The 27,116-nt window shown below is 35.2% G+C and overlaps 1 protein-coding gene across 6 annotated transcripts in view; it reads right to left on the bottom strand.

Moving 5' to 3' along the window:
• Positions 1–377: 377 nt before the first annotated feature.
• The window catches only part of PALS2 (protein associated with LIN7 2, MAGUK p55 family member), a 102,951-nt gene continuing 76,212 nt past the window's right edge, over positions 378–27,116 (bottom strand). For all 6 annotated transcript variants that reach the window (XM_072964819.1, XM_072964820.1, XM_015237270.3 and 3 more), the window contains exons 6-12: positions 24,432–24,563; positions 21,932–22,031; positions 21,541–21,609; positions 19,466–19,627; positions 7,845–8,047; positions 6,671–6,799; positions 378–647 (exon numbers count right to left, since the gene is read on the bottom strand). In XM_072964819.1, coding sequence (XP_072820920.1) covers positions 471–647; positions 6,671–6,799; positions 7,845–8,047; positions 19,466–19,627; positions 21,541–21,609; positions 21,932–22,031; positions 24,432–24,563 — 972 coding nt within the window. In that variant the 3' untranslated portion in view covers positions 378–470. The remainder of the gene's footprint in view (positions 648–6,670; positions 6,800–7,844; positions 8,048–19,465; positions 19,628–21,540; positions 21,610–21,931; positions 22,032–24,431; positions 24,564–27,116) is intronic.

The raw sequence follows: 27,116 nt of genomic DNA on the forward strand, positions 1-27,116 counted from the left end.
TGTATATTAGGAAAGAAGGCCAATAACTACTATTTTCGCCTAATAAGAGTAGCTGACCCTTTACTACTGAACTAAATGACAGTTTTACAAAACTATTTCAAGTATTCATTATCACAGTGAAAATGTGAGACCAATGTTAGAGTAAATGATTTGAAAATTCCTCTGATGAAAAAGGCAAGGGTACTAAATCAAAACATATATAAAATGCTTCAACGCATTTTTTTGTGTGATATGAATAGAAAGATTATCCATAAAAAGTTAGAAAAATTAAGATAAATTATATATTAGTACACCTTCCCAACCACATTTTATATAAAAATTCAGAATAGTGTACTGGTATTTCAATCTACACAATAAAAATGCCTGGACTTGGCAGGTATCTTCTATCTGTGCATGTATTTTCTCAGTAGGTTTACTTGTTACAGTCACTTTTTAAAAGTTTTATTTTGATTGTGAACCTTATTGAATCATCAGTAAACCCAGCTGATTGGGACCCACTGCGGCTCCATTCTCAGCTTCTCTATGGCAGTTTGTAGTTTCTCAAAGGCTTTGTCTAGATTGTCATTTACGATGATCAGATCAAAATAGTGGTTGTATGCTCTTTGAATCCGTGCACTTTCATCCACTGTTTTCTTCAAGTCAGAATCCTGTTGAAGATTTTTAAAAGTAAAAGTTTATATAATGTACATTTACTTGCTCAAAACCAATTCAATGTGAACGTAAGAAATAAGTATGTTGGATATTTGTTTACTACAATTCTGATACTAATCCTCAAAATGTAATCTAAATAAGTGTTAAAAAAGACATTACCATCTATTCATATCCTAGTCTCTCCAGTTGCAGTCATGTCTGCATTTATGAGTATTCTGTGTCTTCTGTTTCACTGATATTAAGATAAGATTCCTAATGAAAAGACCGCTGACAATAATCTTAGAGTGAAATCCAAAGTAATAAAAGAATTATTGCAGGTGACTGGTCTGTAGCCCAAGTATATCATCCTTTTCAAAAGATTTATCTTATAGACTCTGTAAATCACGGAATCCAATTTGCAGTGTCTGTTAAGCTCTTAGCCAAATTTGCTGCCTCTCTCTAAGGAAGAGAATCTTAGAAATGTATTTTGAAGACTAACTTTACATACAAATACTTTTATGTCTTTTTCTTTTTTAGCTAGCTAGTACTGTTTATATTTCATAAAATATTTCTAGTCATTTTGGAATAATGTAGGGGAATAAATAAGTAATGGGTTTTGCATTAAAAAGTTTTTCATTAAATTGCAAGTGTTTTGAAATTCTGTAATATTTCTACATGTTCTTCAAATATTTATTGAGTTCCTATTTAAGTGTCTATTATGTTTTAAAATCTGTGGATATAACAATGAATAAGACAGAATGGGTTCATATCCTCTAGTGGAGGAGACAAATAAAGGGCAAATAAACAAAAACTTTCAAGTTGTAGTATTATGAAAGAAATCACCCAAGAACAAAGAATTTTAAGAGATCTAAGAGTGCTTACAAAGACTCCACAAATGACATTTAAACTGAGTAAATGACATTTTAACTGAGAACTATAGTGGGAGAAAGAGCATTCCACGCAGATGAAACAGCAATGCAAAATCAAGGAGAAAAATGACCCTGATGTGCTTAAGATACTAAAGAAGACCAGGAATGGATGGAGGGTTGAAGCGGATAAGTAATGAGGTGAGCTTGGGCCAGGTCATGAAGGACCTAGATGCAATGGAAAGATACCTCTGGACTATGATGGTGGTAGAGGAGATGGAAATGACGCCAGACTAGAAATGTATTTTGGTGGTAAAATCATCAGGATTAGCTAAAGGGCTGGATATGAAAAGTGAGGAAAATGAATGAATCAAAAATAGCTCTTGGGTTTCTAGCTTGAATAAATGGGAGGTTATAGAAGATGCAGAGTTGGGGGTGGGAGAATAGAAAACATGGTTTTGGTGGGGGAAACAAAATGTTCTACTTTGTATGTGTTAAGTTTAAGATGTCTGTGAGACATCCAAGTTTAGATGTAACAGTAAGTAGGTGACTGTTTATGCAAGCTGGAGCTCTGAGGTCTGGGTTACCTACATACAAATTAGGAATCATCAGCATAACAAGGTATATAAGTTAATGGATTTGGTGAAAACACCTACAGGAAAGTACATAGAGAGAAATGGGTTCCAACTAAGCCTGAGGGACACTAGTACTTATGGTTCAGCTAACATTTTCACTGAGATCTCAGAATCAGTTTGAAGGAAATAAAGTATCTTTTATTATAGATGTATAAACAGGCCACAATTCAACTTGAGAACAATTCTTACTTAGCACAGTCATTATCAATCTGTCTTGTTTACAAAAATCAGTTCTTTTTGACAAAAACAATCTTGTAACAATAATGGAGTATACCATACTGATGGAAAAAAGAAAAAAAAATATCTCTCTGTATGGCTATATAGCATGATTGCCAAAATACATTGGTAAGCGAAAAAGGCAGACAGATTATTGTCTATAATAAGCCACCTTTTATATAAGAAATGGGGGACGGAGGACACACATATATAACTTGCTTACATGAAAATGTGAAAATGGCTACCTATGTGTGTGGGAGGTAACAGAGTATAAAGGACAGGGGAAAGCTAGATTTCTTCTTTGTTTGTTTTTAAGATTTACTTTGGAAATATGAAAATGTACAGAATAATACAAGAAAACTAAATTTAAAATAAAAAGCAGTATCTAAAAATCAAAAGCAAAATGAAACAAATCTGTTTCAAGTTGATGGCTTAACCACAAGAAAGAAATTATTTCAGTGACTTTAAAATAATTCAACACTCAATGGGATACATCCTAAGAACAATTTTTTAAAAAAGTCTGAAACTTAAAACTTTTCAATAATCATATTGTTAATATTAATACTGTTAGTCAGGTATTATATATGTAGTATGGGCTTCACTTGTATATGTCAAGTCAGAGATTATGTTAATGCCATCAGGAACCAAGACTTTTAGCACAGGAGGAAAAAGATAAAGACAGTCAAAAAAGTTAAGTAAAAATGTAAAATTTGAGTTGGAACTATTAAACCACACTGACGACTTATGTTTTCCAAAAAAGAAAAATATAGTTCGTTCATCCGGCCACTGAAAAGACTTAGAAACAATGCCCAAATACGTTGAATGCACACCCTTAGCACCTATATTATCTCTAAACACCATTTCTCACTAAAAGGAAGCAGGGCTTTTGGGAGTCTGGTTCCAGATCCAGGCCAAGAAATGTGTAAGGACAACCTGGAACAGCTTATTGTTCCAAAAGGAAAACAAAGAATCCTCGAAGGTTATAGGGTTGTGTTAAAAAGATTCAGAAAACAAGATGAATAGGCAACTACTGGGTAAAGACAAGACAATTTAAACATCGAAGAATAATAACTGACCTAAGTACACAGAGAGGAATATTCCAAGTGACTTTAAAACACAGCAATTTGACTGTATATACTTAGTGGGATAAACCTTAAGGATATAACAAACAAACAAACAACAATAACAAACCAACTGGGAAGTTGGGGGGAGAGACAGTTCACAGTAATCATACCTGGTAGTGTTGGTACACTTATTTTTCAGACTGCTGTGTGTGTACTGTGAGATAAATCAAATGAGCAATTATGTGATATTCTAACACTCCCAGTGTTTTTGAGAAATGAGATACTCAGCATAGGGGAATGAAGTTATACATGTAAAACAGGTTAAATAGAACCCTGTAATCCTGAATTTGATTGGGAAGTATCAGTATAATTTCATGATATAGTTTCCTTCAAACACACAAACAGAAAAACATATATCCAACTTGGCTCTGTCTACCTAAAAGGTGTATAGCTAGAAACAATGATTAATCTTGGGACAATGTGCACCCCTAGTATTACGGTCTTAAAATACCATTTACTCTAAAAGGAAACAGAGCTTCTTGGAGGAATAGCTGATTCCTGGCCTGGAACAAGAAATGCACAACATGAGCCTGGAACATCTGTCATACCAGAGAGCAAGGAAGTTATCTGAGACAATTAGGCTCATGAAATAAGAGCTTGAGAGCTAACTTAAATAAGCCCCTGTTGGTCAAAGATGCGACAATTTGAGTATCAATAAGAATAAAAACTGCAATAGAGTAAAACACATTAAATAGGTTTAAATCCACGTGCTCATGATAATACTAAAAAGAATACAAACCTTAATTTGGTCACCTACGGCAGTTCTTATGGAACAAACCCATTATTCTCAAAGCTGACCCAGAAAGGAAAGTATCAAGCACACATTCTGACTTTTCTGTATATACTTCACCTCAGAGTAACCAACTAGCTGATGAGAAAAAGTTACTTTTTAGAAGTATTCCAGCTTGTAAATGCAGAATGAATGACAAACTTAGAATAGTACCACTTAATAATTCCTTAAAAAAAAAAAACTGATCCAGGCAAAGATCAATAAAAGTTGCTAAAATTACTAGGTGAAAAACTACTGGGGAATTTTATAGATCAGGTCCAATTTTACCTATGAATCAATTTTTTTTAAACAACTAAGTTAGAAGGTTAAAAGAGAGGGGAGTGAAGCAGTTGAGAATTTATAGATTAAAAGAGTCTAAAGAGAGAGGTCTGCTTCCAGCTAACACACAGTTAACAGACAGCAGACCAACCCTCCTGCCTGACAACTAAAACAGACCAAATACATGAAACAACACTCTTTTAAAGACACTGTACATCAGGCAATGGAAGACAGAGATCCCAGAGACAGGAAACAAATGAAGTGAGCCCTATGATTACCCCAGCTTACTGGGCTTGAAAGAGCTTGCAGGCTGCAGCACAGCAAGGCAAAGCCCAGGAGGAGCCTACTGGACTCTCCAACTTGGGACAGAGCTGACAGCCCGGAGAGAACAAGGTGGCAGGAGTTCAGGACAGAATACTGGGTAGAACAGCAGCACGGAGAAAGAACTACAGGGACTTGCAAAAGGTCCCCCTCCAGCATTCATCTGAATACCAACCAGTGAGCGTTACAACTACCCAGGACCACCAGAAAGGATGAGAGGTATTCATTCTGAGCCAGGAACAGAAGCCATTCTCATCAGGCAGAATAGAAAACCTCATGATGCCCAGGCCATCTGGGAGAATTCTCAAATGGGTCTTGCCTCAGTAGTGAAGAATAATTGTCCCTAGAATGAAAACTGTTCTAGTTTTACCCAACAAATTTTTAAAAGCAAGACTGAAAGGAACAAACTATTTCCAAATTAACTGCATCCCAGGACAAAACTCACAATGTCTAGCACCCAATAAAAAATTACCAAGACTGCAAAGAAGCAGGAAAATAAGACCCACAATGAGGAGCGAAGTCATTCAATCAAAACCAATCCAGAACCGATGCAAACGTTAGAATTTGTAGACAATGACATGAAAACACTTGTTATAACTATATTCCAGATGTTCATAAAGTTCCGTAGAGACATGGAACAACCTGAAAGAGAACTAACACTGCCTGACCTCAAGGCTTACTAGCTGTGATGTGTGAGAGGAGACAGAGCAGCAGGAGGCAGGGCCTCTGAAAGGGCACACAGAACTTATGGAAGTGATGGACATGCCCATTATCGTGACTGCGATGGCTTCATGGGTGTGTACATATGCCCAAACTTATCAAGTTGTACACTTTCAATATATACAGTTTATTGTAGATCAATTATACCTCAAGCTGGAAGGAAAAAAAGATATTAAGAAGACATCAGGTAAATACAACGTGTTGATACTGCTTGGATCCTGACTTGAACAAATCGACTGTAAAAAAAAAATTACAAATCTTTGGGAAATTCAAATACATACTGTATATTGATCACATATATTAAGAAGTTGCTCTTAATTTTCTACGTGTTAATGGTGTTATGGTTACATTAAAAAAGTCAGTCGTTTAGAGAGAAATACTCAAGTATTTATGGTTGATAATTATATCAAAGATTTGCTTCAAAATAATTCAAGGTTAAGGGAGGAAGAGAAGAGAGGTCTAACTGAAACAAAAATGGCCATGTGTTTATTTTGTTTGTTTTGGGGGGAGGTAATTAGGTTTATTTATTTTTTTGATGGAGGTACTGGGGATCGAAACTAGGACTTTGTGCATGCTAAGCACATGCTCTACCACTGAGCTATACCCTCTCCCCTGGCCATGTGTTAATTGAAGCTAAGTGATGGGCACATGGGAGTTCATTTCTTCCTTCTTTTGTATATGTTTAAACTTTTCCATAACATGGAGAAAAAGAGGGAGAACAAGAGAAAACATGTAGCAACAACTAGAAGTCAGAACACCTAACTCAACCAGTAGTAAATCTTATGAATATGCTTGTTAATGGTCTAGGGGCCCAGTTTTCACATTAGTAAAATGAGGGAGTTAGATTAATATGCACATTTTAATATTTGTCTATTTCATTTACATAGAGGGAGTAAGCTTTTGTTTTAAAATAGAATGAACAATGACTTCTAAGTAAAAGCCATACTATTCCAAATCCTAACTACAACTAGGGAACAAATTTTTATTGTTTAATACCTTACCTAATATGCTTACTTCACAAACATGATTAGATATAATTAAACATGCCCCAAAGAAAAAGAACAACTTTAGGAGGAAAATAAAATTGTTAGCCTGAAAAGAACTGCTCACCGTCAAAAGCTTGGTAGTGATACCAGCATCCACCACAGCCTTGTGCATGGCACGTAACGTCTCTAGCTCTGGAGCAGCAATAAACACAACATAGGGCATGAACTCGGATGTCCTCAGCACCTTCAGGGCCTGTGCAGAATAATTACAAATCAATTTACATAGGATTAGAATTTGAATTATGTTACTCTTTATTTTATACTAAATAATCAAGGTCTATCTTACTTCTTCCTAAAGAGTAAGGACATAATTTAATACTACCCACCCTTTCCTTTTGATTCCATACAATACTTTCCTAAAATGGTTATCCATTAATTGTGTTCTGATCTCAGTCTCACTACTCTTTAGTATCCTTGAACAAAGGAATGTATTAAACTTCATGATCCCCAAACTATCAAGAATGATGTAAATGCTTTCTATGCTAATTGCAGAATTCTGTTAATATTGAAAAAGCAGAAATAGTTTCAGTGTTCATTAACTGGAGAGTGGTTACATAAATAAATATATCCGTACTATGAAATACCAGGCAGTAATTACAAAGAACAAAGAAGCTCTATAGTACCTGACATGAAAAGCTTTTCAAGAAATTCTGTTTAATGAAAGCAAGCTTAAGAATCTGTATGGAGTTTTTCCATTTATACACAAAAGAAACAACAACAAAAATAGAAAACCCATTACATTTTATATATATATTTGTCTTTAAGGCATACTTACATGACAGAAAGATACACACCAAACTATTAATAATATTTATCTCTGACTAAAGAAGTGAGATTGGGTTGAGTGTAGAGTGATGGGAGGGAATCGGCGAGAGAGACATGGATGGGATGAAAATGAAATGAATGTTATGCGTGTGTGTGTGTTGAGTGGGAAAGGGGTGTGACTTATTTCTTATGTTGTAGCCTTGTTTAAATTTTAAATTTAACATTTCCTAACACATGCATTTACATATTACTTGAGCAAGTAAATAAATACTAAACTTCTATCAAGCTTCTATTACTATCCAAGTATCTGTTGACTAATTGATCAGCAATTTATTTAACTGGTTATAGATGCATAATAAGACTATCTCTCCAGGTAATAGAGGGAAAGAGTCGCTCTCATAATCTGAAAACAATGCAAAAACTCCACAGGAAATGAAGCTTAAAAAAATGACTTATGAATCCATGCAGCTTACTTGAGGGTTGACATCCAAAATGCAAGTTCGCCCAGTTTGGACAACTTCAAGAATAGAGTCAATCTTGGTTCCATAGAGATTTCCTTCATATTCTCCATGTTCCAAATATTTTCCAGCTTTAATATCTGCTTCCATCTCAGATCGTGACACAAATTTATATGCCTGGCCATCTTTTTCATCCTCCCTTGGTTTCCGTGAAGTAACTAAATAAGATAACATTGAGAATTTGTACAAAGAACGCAATATTTAAAAAATAAACTGAAATGCACAGGGTAGCTTAAAACTTTTCCATCTAGTGCAAGGGTTGGCAAACAATGGCCTATAGCCACATCTAGCCTGCTTCCTATTTTTGTAAATACAGTTTTATTGGATCACAGCTATGCTCATTCATTTTATTGCCTATAGTTTGTTTTACAATGGTGAACAGTTGTCACACAGACTAGATGACTTGCAAAGCCTAAAATATTTACTGTGTGGCCCTTGAATAAACAAGTCTGCTGACTTCTGATCTACAGGAATGTTTTAAGAGGTAGTCCCCAGTATATAATTTATATTAACAAATGTGCTTTATATAGTTAGTCTGAAACTCAAAATATATTTACCAAGAAGCAGAATCCTAAATTTAAATTCTTAGTTATGGTGAAAGCTAGTAAGTGTGAGAGATGTTGCAAGTGAGTATCTTTTCCAGCTGACCACTACTCCCCTTCTCCTTAAGAAATATCAGTTATATCCTTTTTTTCACACTTTAACATTTCCTAATTGAGTCTCCAACAAGTGAACAAAGTTCTTCTATTCTTAGTTGGTATTATCAATTTTCTGAAGTGTAGTTTTACCCACAAATTACCTATTCGTTATCTCGCCCCAGCACTAAACCTTTCTTCTAGCTTCCTTCTAATTGATATTCTCAAATGTTAATCATTTTGTTTTGCACCTCAGTGGTGGATCTAGCCACTTGGGTGTTATTATGGTCTATTAAACTTTCTCTACTCTGACCTGAAGTATTCTTTCTGAGAGAATGAGAGTAAAGAGATCAAGTCAAAATTTAGAAGATCCTTTTGTCTGATATTTTAGGACTGTAAATACTTTCAGAGATATACAATTCCTTTGCAACTTGGCCATGCTAGGAATGGACTATTATTCCCTTTCAAACTGTTGCAAAGGTGCAGAGTTAGGTGCTGCCTCCCAATTTGTAAACACTCCCTAGGAAGAAATAATTTATGTGAGTGTGTGTTTGTGTGTGTGTGTATTTTCAAGTTTAGCCTTAATCTGGGTTTGGCTGGATCAGATATAAAAAAGTATTCTACTTCGATTAATCAAGTAGTTATACATGCAGAATATCTAACAAAATCATTAACCACATGTAATTAAAGTTAGAAAGAAAGCCAGATCAAAAGTTGACAGTATTTTGACTATTTGTAATAAGCACACCACATTAAAAACATTTTTATAACAATAAAATAAGCTTCAAGTTCAAGCTCAATAGTAAGGGTCTAATTCATCAACAAGATCATTGTGTACAAGAGGACGCCATCTTTCCCCGGCTGTTTTCTGGCTCATTCCAGATCACTGTGGAGAGATTTATAAAGTCACTTAAAGATATTCAAGATGTTATGATGGCTTTTCATATTCAAAAATGTGTGGTCTCTAAGGTTTCTGGAATTATTTGCCAATGGTGGCATGATAAAACTTCTTAGGCAATTTTAAACTTCCCAAATGCATACATACTAGGACTTGGCTTCATATCTGCAAACATAATTTTAGAAGAGTACTACTTTTGGTGAAGCATTACAGTGAAACCATATATGGGAATGTGCTGCTTGAAATAAGTATATATAGGCACACTCACTGCCCCCACCACTACCTCCAACACGTGGGGGGAATGTTAAATTCTTGGTGAAGTGTTTTTAGTTTACAGGTGAATTTTATCTATGACACCATTCTCTAATGAATAGTCAAAAAAAATGAGATCTATATCACCATACAGTTAAGCTCCTTTCCATTTCTAGAATACAGAAATTAAATTATGGTGGCTTGTCTACAACCGATTCCTTAGGCTTATGTGCTAAATGACTGCATAATATGATTGCTTAGAATTTAAGTTTTCTGGTCAATAAGCAAAATTCTAATCTTTAGCAGTTCTTCAGATAATGAGGAAACAATTAACAAAATATTTTATTTGTTAACTAAGCTCAAGATGTATTACAGAGAGAACATGATTCATAAGGTGGCTTATCCCCTGGATTAATAACTTTCTGTATTTTATTTTAGGGTTTATTATAATATAGAAAGAAAATTAAATCAATTTAATACAACACCAGCATTTACCTCCTTCCCTATGAGACCTCCCCATCCATATTACCTGACAATGTATAGTACAATACTGTGTATCAAAAATTAGGTCAACTTGTCACACTTCATCAATGTTTTTCTTTTTTGTGTTTATTTTGAAGCTTAAAAAAAAAAAAGCTAGGTGCTATATAAATGTGAATTATTTAAAGAAAAGTAAAACACATCTACATTATATAACGAAATGAGAGTTGATGATGTAAGGATATACATAAATCTTTCCATATAAAAATTCAGATTTGAATCTTTACTAAAATTAAAAGTCTACTGAAAGATAAAACAGTACTCCTTTCTGGAAATTAATCTGGCATTAAGAAATCAAGAGAGTAAGAATGGAGAGAAGAGGCAAGATGGCGGAGTAGAAGGATGCTCGTAAGTCACCCTCTCCCACAAATACACCAAGACCCACATCTACAGACCCACTCAGCCAACCAGAGCACCTGCGGAACTCCGACACAACATCGCCCTCTTCAAAAGATAAAGACGCCAAAAATCTGGTAGGAGAAAAGGAAAAAAGAAAGAACAAAAGGCAAAGCAGCGCGGGACGGGTCCCGCGGGGAGGGAGCGGCAAAGGAGGACTGGCGCTCGCTCGCTGGGTCTCCCCTCTCCAACTGAGAGGCCAGCGGGACGGAGGGGGAGCCTCCGAGGCTCGGATCTGTACAGAGCAGCCCTTGTCTGACAGAACTAAGTTAAACGGGCACAGAGCGTCCCCCCGACACCCAGCCTGAGCCGCGAGCCGGCAGCGGCGGGCAGGGCCAGGCTGCACAAGCCGGGCGGAGGACGGGGCGGCTGCACGGAGGCAGCCCCGGGGGACTGCAAGGGGCTGGGCGCCGTGGCTGTGGGTGTACAGGACAGAACAACCTGGGCTCTCCATAAAAGAGGAAGGTTGATGTGCTCTCGGGGGAAGGGTGCATACCCCCATCTCTGAAAACCCACGGAAACTTCAGAGGAAGAGAGGTGGGGGCACAGCCGCCATATTCTCCGGCGCTGAGCACCCAGGCGGGGGCGGGGGCGAGACCTGCATCCGCACCAAATGGCTTAGCAGCCTCAAAGGCCAGAGTGAGACGGGCCTACAGACCGGGGCAGATAGGATCCTTCCATCCTGGTCCCTCAGAGAACTTGCTCCACAAAGACAAACAAGGAGCTGGGTCTTGGCGAGGCTGTCCCTTGGTCTTCCCCGAGCCCACTCGCGAGCCCACCCGCAGAGCGCCGACCTGGGCGGAGCGCTAACCAGGGCGCAGCGCGCAGCAGCACAGAGCAGCAGAGCTACCGGCGGCGCAGGTAGAGGGAGAGCGGCCCCCCCGCCCTCCTACCTGGCCAGTCTGCAACATCTGACTGCGGCATCCGGAGGGGCAGGGACCCGCCCGCCCACAGCAGAGGAGAGCTGCATCTGACCCTGTGTTAGGAGGAGGCGCGATCTGCTTGCCGACAGGTGCTGGGAGCAGCACAGAAGAGCGCACCAACGGAGGGCCTATGAAAACAAGCTGAGCTTCCAAAACAGGAGGAAGACAGAAAGACTTCCCATTAAAAGCACACAGACTCCAGGAGAACACCGACAACCACCCCCCCTTTTTTAAAAATCTGTTTTTACCTGTTCTATTTTCAATTACTCTCTTAATTTTTACTTCCTAATTCATTTCTATTTCTCTTGGGTTTTGATGTCCTGTTATTGATTAGACACAGGTTTCAAATACATCTGTTCATCTCCCCACCCCCTTGTTTTTTTAAAGGTTTTAAAAGGACGTCTCAACCCAATTAATACTCTGCTTCAACTCGCTCTTCTATTATTCATTATACAGTTTTCAAACCCTCTTTCTCCCTTCTTTTAAAAATCTCTCTCTCTCTCTTATTTTTTTTCTTTTTTTTCCCTAAGTTCTATTCCTAAATAGGCATTAGATAGATAAAATCCTTAAGATCCAAAATAGACAACTGATACTCCATAAACCACAGTGCCAGAGAGGTATGAGCAAGATGAAGAAGCAGAGAAACCTTTCCCAATTAAAAGAACAAGAGGAATCCCCTGAAAGAAAGATAAATGAAATAGACATCGATAGCCTACTAGATCAAGATTTCAAAAAAGGAGTGATCAAATTGCTGAAGGAATTAAAAGAGATAGTGCTTAGAGAGATAAAATATGTCAAAAATGAAATTGAAGCTATAAAGAAGAGCCAAGCAGAATGGGTAAACTCATTGACAGAGATGAGGAATGATCTAATAGCTGTGCAAAGCCGACTAGTTAATGCAGAGGAACGAATTAGTGATCTAGAAGACAGGGCAATAGAAAGCACCCATTCAGAAGAACTACAAGATAAGCAAATAAAAAATAATGATAATAGCATAAGGGACCTATGGGATAATATAAAGCATCCCAATCTTCGCATAATAGGGATCCCAGAAGGGGAAGAAGGATCAAAGGGGATTGAAAAGGTTTTTGAAGAAATCATGACTGAAAACTTCCCAAACTTAAAGAAGGAATCAGATATCCAAGTACAGGAAGCTCAGAGGGTCCCAAACAGGAAGAATCCAAATAGACCCACACCAAGACATATCATAATCAAGATGGCCAGAGTCAAGGATAAAGAAATGATTCTAAAGGCAGCAAGAGAAAAGCAAAGAGTGAACTACAAGGGAACCCCCATAAGGCTCTCAGCTGATTTCTCTACACAAACACTACAGGCCAGAAGGGAGTGGCAAGATATATTCAAAGTCCTGAATGAAAAAAAGATGCAGCCTAGGATACTTTATCCAGCAAGGCTATCCTTTAGGATAGAAGGAGAAATAAAGAGTTTCACAGACAAAAAAAAGCTGCAGGAGTTTAGCAACACTAAACCCATGCTAAAAGAAATATTGAAAGGGCTATTCTAAATAGAAAAGCAGCAGGATGCTACAGAAATGAGAAACTCATAACTGGAAAGGTGATAACTCATGAATTACAAATAAAGAAAACATACAAATCACTGGGAGTGGGAGAGGGAGGCAGGGAAATATAGAATATTTTTTTTCTTTCTTTTTAAAAATTTTTTTAACAGTAGGATGGGTTTGAGATCATGTTATTATCAGTTTAATAAAAACAGTTATAGTAATGGGTTAATAGATTTACAAAAAAGGGTAACCACGAGCCAAAAACTTACAAGGGAGTCACAAAAACTAAATAAAATCCATGATAATACAAAGGAAGATTACCAAACCGCAAAAGAAAGAAGGAACAAAGAGGATATACCAATTCAATTGCAAAGATAAGTTCAAAATGGCAATAAACACACATCTATCATTAATTACTGTAAATGTTAATGGACTAAATGCTCCAGTCAAAAGACATAGAGTGGCAGACTGGATAATAAAGCAAGAACCTTCAATATGCTGCATACAAGAGACCCACTTTAGGGAGAAGGACACATATAGATTGAGAGTGAAAGGATGGAAAAGGATATTCCATGCAAATGGAAAAGCCAAAAAAGCAGGTGTTGCAGTACTAACTTCAGACAAAATAGACTTTAAAACAAAGGCCATAAAGAAAGATAAAGAAGGACATTTTATAATGATTAAAGGAGTGATACAAGATGAGGATATTACACTCGTTAATATATATGCAACCAATATAGGAGCACCTAAATACACAAAACAATTACTAACAGAGATAAAGGGGGATATTGATGGGAATACAATCATAGTTGGAGATTTTAACACCACATTAACATCACTGGACAGATCTTCCAGACAGAAAATAAATAAGGCAACAGAGAAACTAAATAATACAACAGAAAAATTAGATTTGGTGGATATTTTCAGAGCATTACACCCCCAAAAAATAGGATTTACATTCTTTTCAAGTGCACATGGAACATTTTCTAGGATTGATCATGTACTTGGGCACAAAAGAAACCTCAACAATTTTAAGAAGATAGAAATTATCTCAAGCATCTTTACTGACCACAATGCCATGAAACTAGAAATCAACAACAGAGAAACAAAGGAGAACAAAAGGGAAACACGGAGATTAAATATGTTATTAAAAAACCAATAGGTCAATGAGGAAATCAAAGCTGAAATTAAAATATACCTTGAGACAAGTGAAAATGAAAGCACAACCACACAAAATTTATGGGACACAGCAAAGGCAGTGTTAAGAAAGAAGCTTATAGAGATACAGGCCTTCCTCAAAAAAGAAGAACAATCTCAAATAAACAATTTAACCCACCAGCTGAATGAACTAGAAAAAGAACAAAAAACCCCAAAAGGCAGCAGAAGGAAGGAAATTATAAAGATTAGGGAGGAAATAAATAAAATACAGGTTAAAAAGACCATAGAAAAAAATCAATCAAACCAAAAGCTGTTGTTTTGAAAAAGTAAATAAAATCGACAAACCTCTGGCCAAACTCACAAAGAAGAAAAAAGAGAGAGCGCAAATTAGCAAAATAAGAAAGGATAATGGAGAAATTACAACAAATAAAATAGAAATACAGAGTATCATACGAGAATATTATGAAAAACTATATGGAACCAAACTGGATAACCTAGAGGAGATGGACAAGTTTCTGGAAACATACTGTCCACCAAGACTGAATCAAGAACAAACTGACCACTTGAACAAACTGATCACTAGAAATGAAATCGAAGCAGCAATAAAAAACCTCCCTACAAATAAAAGTCCAGGACCAGATGGCTTCAGTGGGGAATTCTACCAAACACACAAAGAAGAACTCATACCAGTCCTTCTCAAACTCCTCCAGAAGACTGAAAAGGAGGGAATACTCCCAAACTCATTCTATGAAGCCATCATCACCCTGATACCAAAACCAGGCAAAGACATTACCAAAAAAGAGACTTATAGGCCAATTTCACTGATGAACATAGATGCCAAAATCCTTACCAAAATATTAGCAAATAGAATCCAACAACACATAGAAAAGATTATATATCATGACCAAGTGGGGTTCATCTCAGGGACACAAGGATGGTTCAACATACGCAAATCAATGTAATACATCACATCAACAAGAGAAAGGATAAAAACCACATGATCATCTCAATAGATGCAGGAAAAGCATTTGATAAAATTCAACACCCATTTATGATAAAAACTCTCACCAAAGTGGCTATAGAGGGAACATATCTCAACATAATAAAAGCTATATATGACAAACCTACAGCCAGCATAGTACTCAACAGTGAAAACCTCAAAAGCTTCTCACTAAAATCTGGAACAAGACAAGGATGCCCACTATCATCACTCCTATTCAACATAGTCTTGGAAGTCCTAGCCACAGCAATCACGCAAGAGAGAGAAATAAAAGGGATCCAAATTGGAAAAGAAGAGGTAAAAGTGTCACTATATGCTGATGACATGTTACTATATATAGAAAACCCTAAAAGGTCCACACAAAAACTACTAGAGCTGATCGAAGAATTCAGCAAGGTAGCAGGTTATAAGATTAACATTCAAAAATCAGTTGCATTTCTTATGCAAATAAAAACTACAATGAGGTATCACCTCACACCAGTCAGAATGGCCGTCATTCAAAAATCCACAAATGACAAATGCTGGAGAGGCTGTGGAGAAAGGGGAACCCTCCTACACTGCTGGTGGGAATGCAGTTTGGTGCAGCCACTGTGGAAAACAGTACGGACATTCCTCAAAAGACTAGGAATAGACTTAACATATGACCCAGGAATCCCACTCCTGGGCTTGTATCCAGAAGGAAATCTACTTCTGGATGACACCTGCACTCCAATGTTCATAGCAGCACTATTTACAATAGCCAAAACATGGAAACAACCTAAATGTCCATCAACAGGTGACTGGATAAAGAAGATGTGGTATATTTATACAATGGAATACTACTCAGCCATAAAAACCGACAACATAATGCCATTTGCAGCAACATGGATGCTCCTAGAGAATGTCATTCTAAGTGAAGTAAGCCAGAAAGAGAAAGAAAAATACCATATGAGATCGCTCATATGTGGAATCTAAAAAACAAAAACAAACAAACAAAAACAAAGCATAAACACAGGACAGAAATAGACTCATGGACAGAGAATACAGACTTGTGGTTACTGGCGGGGGAGGGGGGCGGGGGGGCGGGGTAGAGGGTGGGAAGGGATAGACTGGGATTTCAAAATTGTAGAATAGATAAACAAGATTACACTGTATAGCACAGGGAAATATACACAAAATGTTATGATAAATCACAGAGAAAAAACTGTGACAATGAGCGTGTATATGTCCATGAATGACTGAAAAATTGTGTTGAACACTGGAATTTGACACAACATTGTAAAATGATTATAAATCAATAAAAAATGTTAAAAAAAGAAATAATAATAAATTTTAAAAGTTAAAAAAAAGAAATCAAGAAATTGAAATAAATATTTATACTCATATAAATATATAAATATATCTCTCTCCATATCCTTTGGTCTAATAATTTTACATCTGAGATTTATGTATATACATTTTATCATCTTTTTACTTGTAACAAAAAAGCCACCCAAACCATATAATGGGCAGTAACAGTACGGGTTAAATAAAGCATGGATGTATTTATGTGCTGGAATATTAAGAAGCTATTAAGATTAAATTTTTTAGTGTTTTTTATCATGATAAAATACATACATAAAATTTATCATTTTAACCAGTATTAGGTGCATAATTCAGTGTCATTAAGTACATTCACACTGTTGTGTACCATCACCACTATTCATCTCGAGAATCTTTTTATCATCCTACAGAAAAAACAAAGAAGAATTACACTATTTAATATTCTTAGAGATACAGAAGAGATAGCTCCCACAAAAGATGATGCTGTAGGAAAAAAAACAAACAGCAAACAGAAGGTAATCCTAAAATGAAAACCGTAACTTATGAAAAGCCATTGCTAGGCTAGAAGATAAAGAACTCCAGGTAATCTTTTAAAGAGCAGAATAAAAAGATAAAGGGATAGATAATACTACAACAACAACAACAACAACAACAACAACAACAACAACAACAACAAAGAGATTGAGGAGATGAATCCAAGATGTTCAACATCCAGCTAATAGAAATTCTAGAAAAAGTGAACAGTGAAAACAAGGAGAAATCATCCAAGAAATAATTCCCTAAAACTGAAGGACAAGAATCTCTCTAGTCTGAAGTGCTCACTAATCATCAGCACAATGAATAAAAAAGATGCACACAAAGGCGCATCATCATCAAATTATAAAATACTGAAAAACGACAAAATAAAAGACTGAAGGAAAAAAGCAGGTCATGTATGAAAGAACAAGAATCAGAATGGCACTAGACTTTGTAACAGAACTGGATTTAACAGAAACATCTTTACAGTTTTACAGTCTAGACTTTCTATTCTCAGGCAAATAACCAATCAAATAGAGTGCAGAAAATAGAACTGCAAATACAGTGATGCAGAAATTACATCCCATATACCATTTCTTGTGAAGTTACAAGGGATGTGCTCTAGCAAAACAAGGCAATAAACCAAGAAATAAATAAAAAGGATGGGACCCAGGAACAATAGCTTCAATTCAGGACAGCAACAAAGGGAAACATTCCTATGCTAACAGTGGGGCAGCCAGAGTGGTGAGTGTGTAGTCCTCGCTGAAGTAGGAAAGCTGAGGGTTTTGAGACAGAGGTCTCCAAGAAAAAAGCATGATTTACTAAATCAGTGAGTCTTTGATTTAATACAAGACTATACATACAAACACATAAAATTAAGGTAAAGAGAGGAAGAAAAAAAATAACTCTAGGAAATTCTTGGTTTGGGGGAGAGGGAGAGGCTGTTCAAGACAGTGAAAACAAATTCACTGAAACTAGAGCTATCTTTATATTGAGAGGATAGTCAGGATGTCAGTAGGTAAGGCCTACAATGGATAAAGCAATAAAGAGCAGAATGAAGACATAATTAAGAAATAATAGAAGACTAAGAAAAGAAGTAGCACAAAAAAAAAAAAAAGAAAAAAGAAAAAAAAGAAAAAGTGTTTCTGGCAAGTAGGCCTGAGATGGGGTAGAGGACAGAGTTACTTTCCATTATATATCTTTAAGAACTACTTGATTAAAATATGCTACATGTATTAATTTTTAAAAATGAAAAATAAAATACTTTAAAATACTTTGATCAGAGTGAGATTTTTATTTCCTTAACTACTTACCTAGGATTTGTCTGAATTTAGTAATTTATAGTGCCTACAATGGAACTCAAAGCCTTACCCTGAGGGGACTATAAACAGACAATGACAAGGTTACTCCCCTAATTCACTCCTAAGAATTTTAGCAGAAGATTCCTTACTGAGAACTAAACTTCAAAGCACACCAGATAAAAGAACTCCAAAATTCATCCAAAAGAGATGGAGTGATGTTAGGCTAAGATTTGACATGGAACAGCTTACAGGCATTAAAATATCTGAAGAAATATTGTGCTAATTGAAAGGAGACTTGGTCAGAACTGGAAGCACAGACAGGAGGTTTATAAAGGCAACACTGGCCTGTCTGCTGCATCATTCAGGGGAGACAGCATTTAAGTTCCCACAAGTAAAGGCTCATACATCTCCAAACTAAAGACAGTGCATATTAGTCCTTATAATAAAACAATGGTATCATCTAATTCCTTGATTTAATTCCATTCTCATCAAGTATGCTTCTGACATCACTGTTTAATTCTCCACGTAAATGTGAAAGAATGCAAAGATCGTAAAATCTTTTTCGTGTTTGGTTTACTCAATGGTTATACTTCCCATCAGTATTATTTTATTTTATATATCAATCTTTGTGACCTTATTTAATGCTGCAAGCTCAGGAAGAGGATTCACTCTTAATGTACCATCAAAAATTAGGTGTATGACCCTGCAGGACTGAGAGCTACAAGCAAGATCACTGAAATTCACAAAAACTAACTATGACATTGGGAGTGTCAGAGGATCCAGCAGATTTCCTCCTTTTCTTTATGTGAAAGTGGGTGAAAAATACAACTTTTAGATACACATCAACTGCACAAGAAAATATAAAGTTAACACTGATTTCGCCACAACTCTTAATACTTGCATTTCATGAGAATTTCTGAATTGAAGAGATTGGAGAAGTGACTGCCACCAGGCAGCAAGCCGACAGGGTTACAGTACCATTCCAAGACAGCTGCAGAATCACTCAGTTTTTCAATATCATTTGCTTGTTCATTTTCATTGGCATAATCAGACATTACTTGGGAATGAAAATAATAATAACCTGCCCCACCAACTATCTCCTGACAATTAAATACCAAAGGAAAGAGAAAACTTACATGGCACTGTAGTTCCAAATCTAGTGGGATTCAACACTATGAATCTGTTTTTCAAGCTTCTTCGTCCCACACCTTGAGCTCCTATCAATACTAATGTCTTTCTCTGGAAAGGAGGCATTTTGGCTACCTCCTCATATATCTGGATTTCATGACGATCAAATTCTAAATGTAAGGAAATGGGAAAACATCATATTCAGTTCTCTCTTACTATAGATGAAAAACCTCTGCTATTCTGTTCAGCAATGGTTTAGTTGTTTTGATAGTTAAATATCACTTGAATTGTACTAAGTACAGATTTTTAAAAATAAATCTGGTAAAGTACAATAAATTATTTCACATTCTGATTTACACATCTGCTGCCATCCACTTACCCATAGAAATCTGTCCAACAAAGCTAGAAGAATGCCAGTGCTTTATCCTTATCAGATATTCTATCCATTAAAATCTCTTTCTAATCAATTCATCAGTAGAAATAACTACTGTAATATAATCAAATTGCAAATCAGTTTATGTAATCTATTCCACTAAGAAGTGCATAAATCAAATATGGAGGACAGCAGTATACTGAGTGTGGCTGCTTAAATAAGCTTCGTAGAATAAGTACTCCCTTCCAGTGATGTAAATGAATAGATATTGTGTAGTCGCTCTGCAAATATTAGTTTGATTAATAAAATGTTTGTAGACAACATACTAAGCTTTAAATATTGAGATTCTAAATTTATGTATAAAATGGTGGATCCTAACTATTTTCAGTAGAAGCACATTTCAAAATTATAATCAATGGGAAAATTACAAATTTGCCATTTTGCAACAAAGCCTTAAGGACATATATTTAATGAATAATAAAGCCAAAGTGGATTTGAAATACTATATTACCTATTATTATGGCTATAACTCTCAATCTGCAATAATAACACTCCTTCCTTAGGTTATTATCCTAACAGCAACACTTTCTTTGCACAATTTCTTCATAGCAGATTAAAACCAATATTAAGGGAAAGTCTATTTTACCCTTATTATATTATTATTATTATAATATATTGTTACATTATTTCCATTATGGTGTGCTATTTAGTTTATTACCAATGTAGAGGTAGCCCTGAAGTCAAGAAAGTACTTTAAAATTGTCAATTCTTTTGAGTAAGCCTCCAGAGCCTTCTGATTCAAAGAGCTGCATTTCACTCCTATCGGCCTCTAAAACTGAAAAGAACTGTGATAGGTGTTATATTTATCTTTAAGTCTAAAAATTTAAGAAAGAATCCTATTAGATCAGATTAGTTTTTTTCAATAAAACATTTTTATTCTGTACAATATTTAAATACAATGTGTATTTAAATATATATGTAAACATATGCAAAGAAACCTCAACCAACAAATCCCTGAATCCATGGGAACCCAGGATGCTAACAAAGGGAAAGGAGGGAATCCATGCCCTAAAGAGTAGGAAATAAGGCAACATCCTTCCTTTTCCTCCAGGTTTCCTGCAACAGAGGTAAAGGGATGGTCACTGTAAATTACTAAAACAAGAGAGGACTTATATGGGGGCAGAGAGGGAGTCAGCAAGGTAAGATGGGGAGCTATGGGTCAGCTTTCTAGTCACCTATCTGGGAAAGTAAAATATACTGTTTGATTTGTTCGGTCCAGTATTGTTTTTTAAAAAGTATTATGGACAATGTTATGGCAGAATATGGTTGCCCCTAATCGTAACCCTTAGAATATCTTTATAAAGGCATTTTGCTCTTTAGAAATGACACATAAGTAACTATCGAAGTTCTCTGAACAATTTAAACTGTAACATTACTCCTTCATTAATACAAGCATAAATCCCAACCCATTCATTTTACTGTAAACTATACTCAAACTAAAGCACACTAGTGATAGTACAAGTACACATATCAGGATTTAAATGATGTCATTATATTATATTGTGCCAAATGTTTACATGCCAGCCCCTTGCATCTGGGTACTAATCTGAATGAATTCATTTAAAATTATACATTTAGAGTGTATGCCACATTGATTAATGATATAAAGGGATTTCACTTGGACTTCTCAAAAAAGTATTTAAAACATACCTGCATTTCTGGTTGTGAGATACATCATCTTTTTCTTTTTTTTGCTACTAATGGTTCCACAAAAAGGTCCTGAAGGATGACAAGACAAATATAACTTAAACAGTATGTCAGAATATAAATACTTCCCTGTGATGGGAGAACTATCTTTCCAGTGTTGCATCCTACAAGGCAGAAGGGGACAGGGGTGAGTTGAGCCACTGAATTCTGATACAATACCAGCAGGTGGCAGAATGGGGTCAAAAAGTTTACTTTTGAGAGAGATATACAATAAAGTAGATGGGAGGGATTCTAGATATATTTTAAACAAATCCATCTGCTAATCCAGATGAAAGAGGCAAAGAAAGGTGGCCACAAAGGGCTACTTGTTACTTTATGGTGTCAAGCTCATCACCTGAATTGTCCCAGTCTCTTCTAACAAATGCCTTTCTCTTCTCTTCCAGGAACTGGCTTGGAATGAGACCAGCGCTTCCTCCCTCTTTTACATGGCTAGCCTAGAAGCAAATTAATGAATTGTATATCTCAGTGACCAAAATTTGAGACCACATTGTGTTAAGTAGGATAAGCAGTAGTCAGTTGAAAAAAAAATCACATTTACTCTTAAGACCTTGACATTTAAATCTATGGCATTGTCAGTTAGGATATTTAAACACTTTAGCACTGAGGAATCAAGTGGCACCTAATCAGTGTGCCATCTGATAGTGAAATCTGGGGACCAAAATATAAAGGTATACAGGCTCTTTAAATTACTAAAACTATTTATAATACTAGGTTAGTCATAGAATGGAAAGGAATAAATGCTGTTCTATGTGTGAGCAGGATGTTTCATTTTGCACTTGTTAGTTAGGTATCTAACTACCATACTAATCCTACTATGTTGGGTGTTTCCTGAGATCAAAAAAAAAAAAAAAAAAAAAAGACAGTACTGGGAGAATAACGAGTTTAATCGATGCTTTCAGAAATCTGAATATCCTGAGGGATAACTTTAGAATAGGCAAAACTTCACCTACTGTCAACAAACTAACTTTGGGTGGAGGGGGGACTTTTTGTCATTTTATTCTTATGTTGCTTGAATATAGTGAGTACTCAAAATATGCTAGTTGAACTGATAAAGCTAGTAAGATACCTGATTCTAGTCCAAAATCAGCTCTTCTTTCTTTTTCTAGAAATTAAATAGTGTTTTAATAGTTTCTCCATTATTTTTGTAGATTTGGGGAATGTTAACCTTTATATTCTAGACAGCTTTTTTTAAACAGTATAGTCAGTTACAATGTGTCAATTTCTGATGTACAGTACAACGTCCCAGTCATGCATATATATATATTCATTTTCATGTTCTTTTTCATTAAAGGTTATTACAAGATATAGAATATAGTTCCCTGTGCTATACAGAAGGAATCTGTTTTTTATATATAGTGGTTAACATTTACAAATCTCAAACTTCCAAATTTACCCCATCCCACCTCTTTTCCCCTGTAACCATAAGATTGTTTACTATGTCTGTGAGTGTTTCTGTTCTGTAGATGTGTTCATTAGTGTCCTCTTTTTTCTTTTCTTTCTTTTTTTTATATTCTCATATGAATGACATCATATAAGAAACCCAAAGAAGTGCTATTTCAAAATAGTGGTTGGAGAACTGGCTACTAATGGCTTATCCCACATCATCAGTGACTTCAGCCTTAGTACTAGCACAGAAAAATCTAGTATCATTTTTAGCCATTAAAATCCCAAAAGAACGATTAAAGTAATAGATGACAAAGTGCAGGAAGAGACTGAGATCGATAATGGCAACAGGATTAAAAAACTATAAGAGATGGCATTCACAATGAAGGGAAAAAAGGAAACAGCCACAGAAAGCAGATTTTTTAGATGAGAGTTCTAAGAAATTCAGTGAAAACCTCTTGAAATCATGGGTTCTGTTTAATTTACTCCTTAGTTTTCTCACCACATAGTGCACTTCTACATAATGTTTTAATTTATAATTTTAAGGACACATTGGTACAATTGTTCTTATTCTTGTAATTCACTCCCCCTTTGACATCAATGTAACTCATTAGAGCTAACGTGAATTACTAACACCTCAGTTTAATTCATAGTTTAGTGGTAGGTCCTGAGTCTTTTTTCTGTCACATCTTGTTCTTTAATGAGACTCTTCTGCTTTGACAGTTCAAGGGATTTTAGATTTTGTTTCTCCAGTTCTGAATACTGTTGTTAGCCGATGTAAACAATGACAGAAACAGACTTATTACTGCTGCTAGAGATTTCTGAAAGCCATATTAGGGGCAAGGAAAAAGAAGATACACAGATCTTCTGAAAAATGGAAAGGCGACAGTGATAACATACATTCCTTAGCATATACAACAGATTTCAATTCAAGACCAAACAACACTGCTGATAAAGCAAACCTTCATTTCTCAATAACTGAGAAGAGGTGGGCAAATAGATTTGAAGAGCTTAAGAAATGATGTTTTATTTGTCATGAATGTATACAGAGTGAGAGGAGACAAGAGAAAGACTACCCACAGTAAAAGACTCCTAGTTAAAAATGAACAAAAACAAACACTGCCAAGGGATGACCCCCAGTGAGTTGTTCTTGCCCAATACTATATTTTACCACAATTATATGTGGAATAACCAATTGGTGTAGTCTCTAAACCAATGGAATAGCACCACCACAAGCTAGATAGTTCTGAACTTGTAAATAGCTACTCATAAATTCCCTCTCAATTTGGTCTTCTGTCCCTAAAATTAGCAGCCATGAAGCAGAAGCTGTTAATGCAGGAAAAATCATTAGAACAAACACTAATACCTTATTCCTGAATATTCAGATATTGGCCAGATCTAAGACTGAAAAATAAAAAAGCAGTTGAAGAAATTCTGAGAAGCATACTAACCTGCCACCAGTTTGGATCTTCTCTGTTTACAATCTGAAGAATTTCTCCTTTTGAAAATGTCAATCCTGCTTCTTTGCAGGGTATCAGGTTATCATTGTATGGATTATAATCAAAATGACATTTCACAAATACCTAAAACACACAGCACAATTAAAAATACTATAGATGTATCATCTGTCACTGGATTTTTGAAATCCTTTTCAATCCACTGTGATTTAATTGTAATTGACACTGTACTTAGCACTTCAGCTAAGAAACTTGTCTTTCTCAAATAAAATTACTAGAACATTAATAATTTGGTATCAGAAAAGAAAATAATAAATATTAGTACTACATTAAATTCTGTTTGTTTTAACTTCTAATCTTAAATTAACAGTTTGACAATTGTTTCATCCCACCAATCTTAACACTTTCTCCCAATCTTTTCACATGATTTTCTAATCAACACTGCATAATTTTATTTATAAATGCTACTTTTCACTTAATGTCCTGAATCTATATATGCAGTTAATTTAAGGCATATATTTCAGAAATAATAGGACTGACTTTTTGAAAGGATCTGGAAACCAAAATTAAAAGTTCATGTTGAAATCAGTCCTGAAATATATTTAATAACCTTTAAAAAACAAAAACAGAAACAACCCCCCAGCTTTCATCCCATGTAATAACATATATTTTTTAATCACACAGATTCACACTGGTCAAAATTAGTGTGGAAAATACTTCTCTGGAATAATCTTGCTTTGATTTAAATGATCAGCATTAAATTAATCATAAGACAAGTACTGAAAAAGCTTTGAAACTATTTTCTAATTTAAATTCACTTAACGATACAAATTTCTTTTAAGTCTGTTTTATTAATAAAAGTATGTCAGTTATCACTGTTATGATCTCCAGTATCCAGAATATTTTGTTTTTCATTTGAATTCTGAGTTAAGCATTTTCAGTATTTGATGGCAAGTTCAGACCAATTACTTTCCTGAAACACATTTTTTTCAGGCATATTTATAGAAATTCAAATTTTATCTTCTAAAAGAACTGACTTAGTATTAATCAACAGGTAAACTAACAAACAGGAAAGCGCATAATTAGTCAAAATAACAACGTTATTCTTCTATTTGTTTATCATACTTCTATAAATATAACCAAACAAGATATTCAGATAACACAAGTAGATACATTACATTATTAGTGTGGTAAAATGTAATGTGATGGATGCATATTAAAATAATATAACTAAATTTGGGAACAAGTGACAAAATTTTAGTTATTTACAATTAGATGATTTTGATAGAAAGCATTCAGAACATTTTCAATAACTTTTGAAAGACTAAATATTAATGCTTTAAAAAAATCAGTAAGGCAATAATTTTTTTTCCTGATATACAATTTTAGAAATATCTAAAAAGCAAGCATACAAACAATATTAAGAGTGCTTAAATATGACAACTGGCTAACTTGGCAATGGCATGCAGCTCAATGTTTTGGCAATGGAAAGAAACCCAAAATGATTAAGTTTAATCAAGGTAAATTTAGTTGGCTGATAAGACATAAAAATGGAGTACCAGAGAATGTCCTGGAATGACATCATACCTGACGGACGTGTGCTGGATGCCTCTCCATACTGATGCAACTCTAAAAATATATTTTTCATTGCATAAATAAAGCCAGACTTTAACTGATAATAAATTAACAAAATATAAACAAACTACTGGCCCACTATTACTTTACTCATTTTGTAAAGCAACTACTTCCCTAACTTAATTAGGGAAGGGTATAATACATAGGGTATAATACTTGAAAATTATAAATGATAATAGTAAAAGTTAGAGCTGTTTGAGATGAAGCAGAGAAAAAGGATGGATATGCAAAGTTGTAAAAATACTTCAATACTCCTTAGTTCTCAAGAAAGCTGTACTGAATGATTAATAAGAACATTCTGTTGCCTAACCATGAACGTGTTTATTACTCTTATCTGTATCTGTGGGACAGAATACATTTGTAACAAAAGGCTCAGATTTTCTGAGTGAGTCCAAATTTCAAGTATTCATTCCGCTACTCCCATCAAATTGTTCAGGAAATGTCATTATTTGTGAAACAAATCATATCACTTAAATGTAAAAGATTTCTAGAAGAAACAATTCTATTTTTTCACTAACCGAATTAGCTTTGGAACGTTACTCTTATGCTCAAAAACACAGATTAAACTAGTTTTATTCTAAACTTTGAAAATTTGTCTGAAAAATCAATTAACCCAAACTTTGATCTAAACATTTTGTAAATCACTGAGATTTGACTAGATTTAGTATAATTATGTTTTATTACATATAGTTTAAAGTGTTTCATTAATACGCTATGGATGTTAACTGTTCACTTGTTATTAAGAAGTTACTAAATACAATCTGATAATATATTTCAATCTTATATTTTTATCACTAAAAGAACTGAATGACCAACAATCTAAAGTAGATGGAAGAGAAGAAAGGAAGAACAAATGTTTTTTAAACAGAGGAGGAGATGTTAACCTCACTCAGAGTAGAAATACAAGTTAAAACTGTTATAATAACATTTTTTTCTATCACATTAATAGAAATCTAAGTATCTGATATCATTCTGTAGATAGGTAAGTGCCTGTTAACTCACAGTCCTAACAAGTTGGTGGAAAAACTGATTTAATTCCTTGGG

This window comes from Vicugna pacos, chromosome 7, assembly GCF_048564905.1.
Source record: "Vicugna pacos chromosome 7, VicPac4, whole genome shotgun sequence".
In the NCBI taxonomy this organism is placed as follows: domain Eukaryota; kingdom Metazoa; phylum Chordata; class Mammalia; order Artiodactyla; family Camelidae; genus Vicugna; species Vicugna pacos.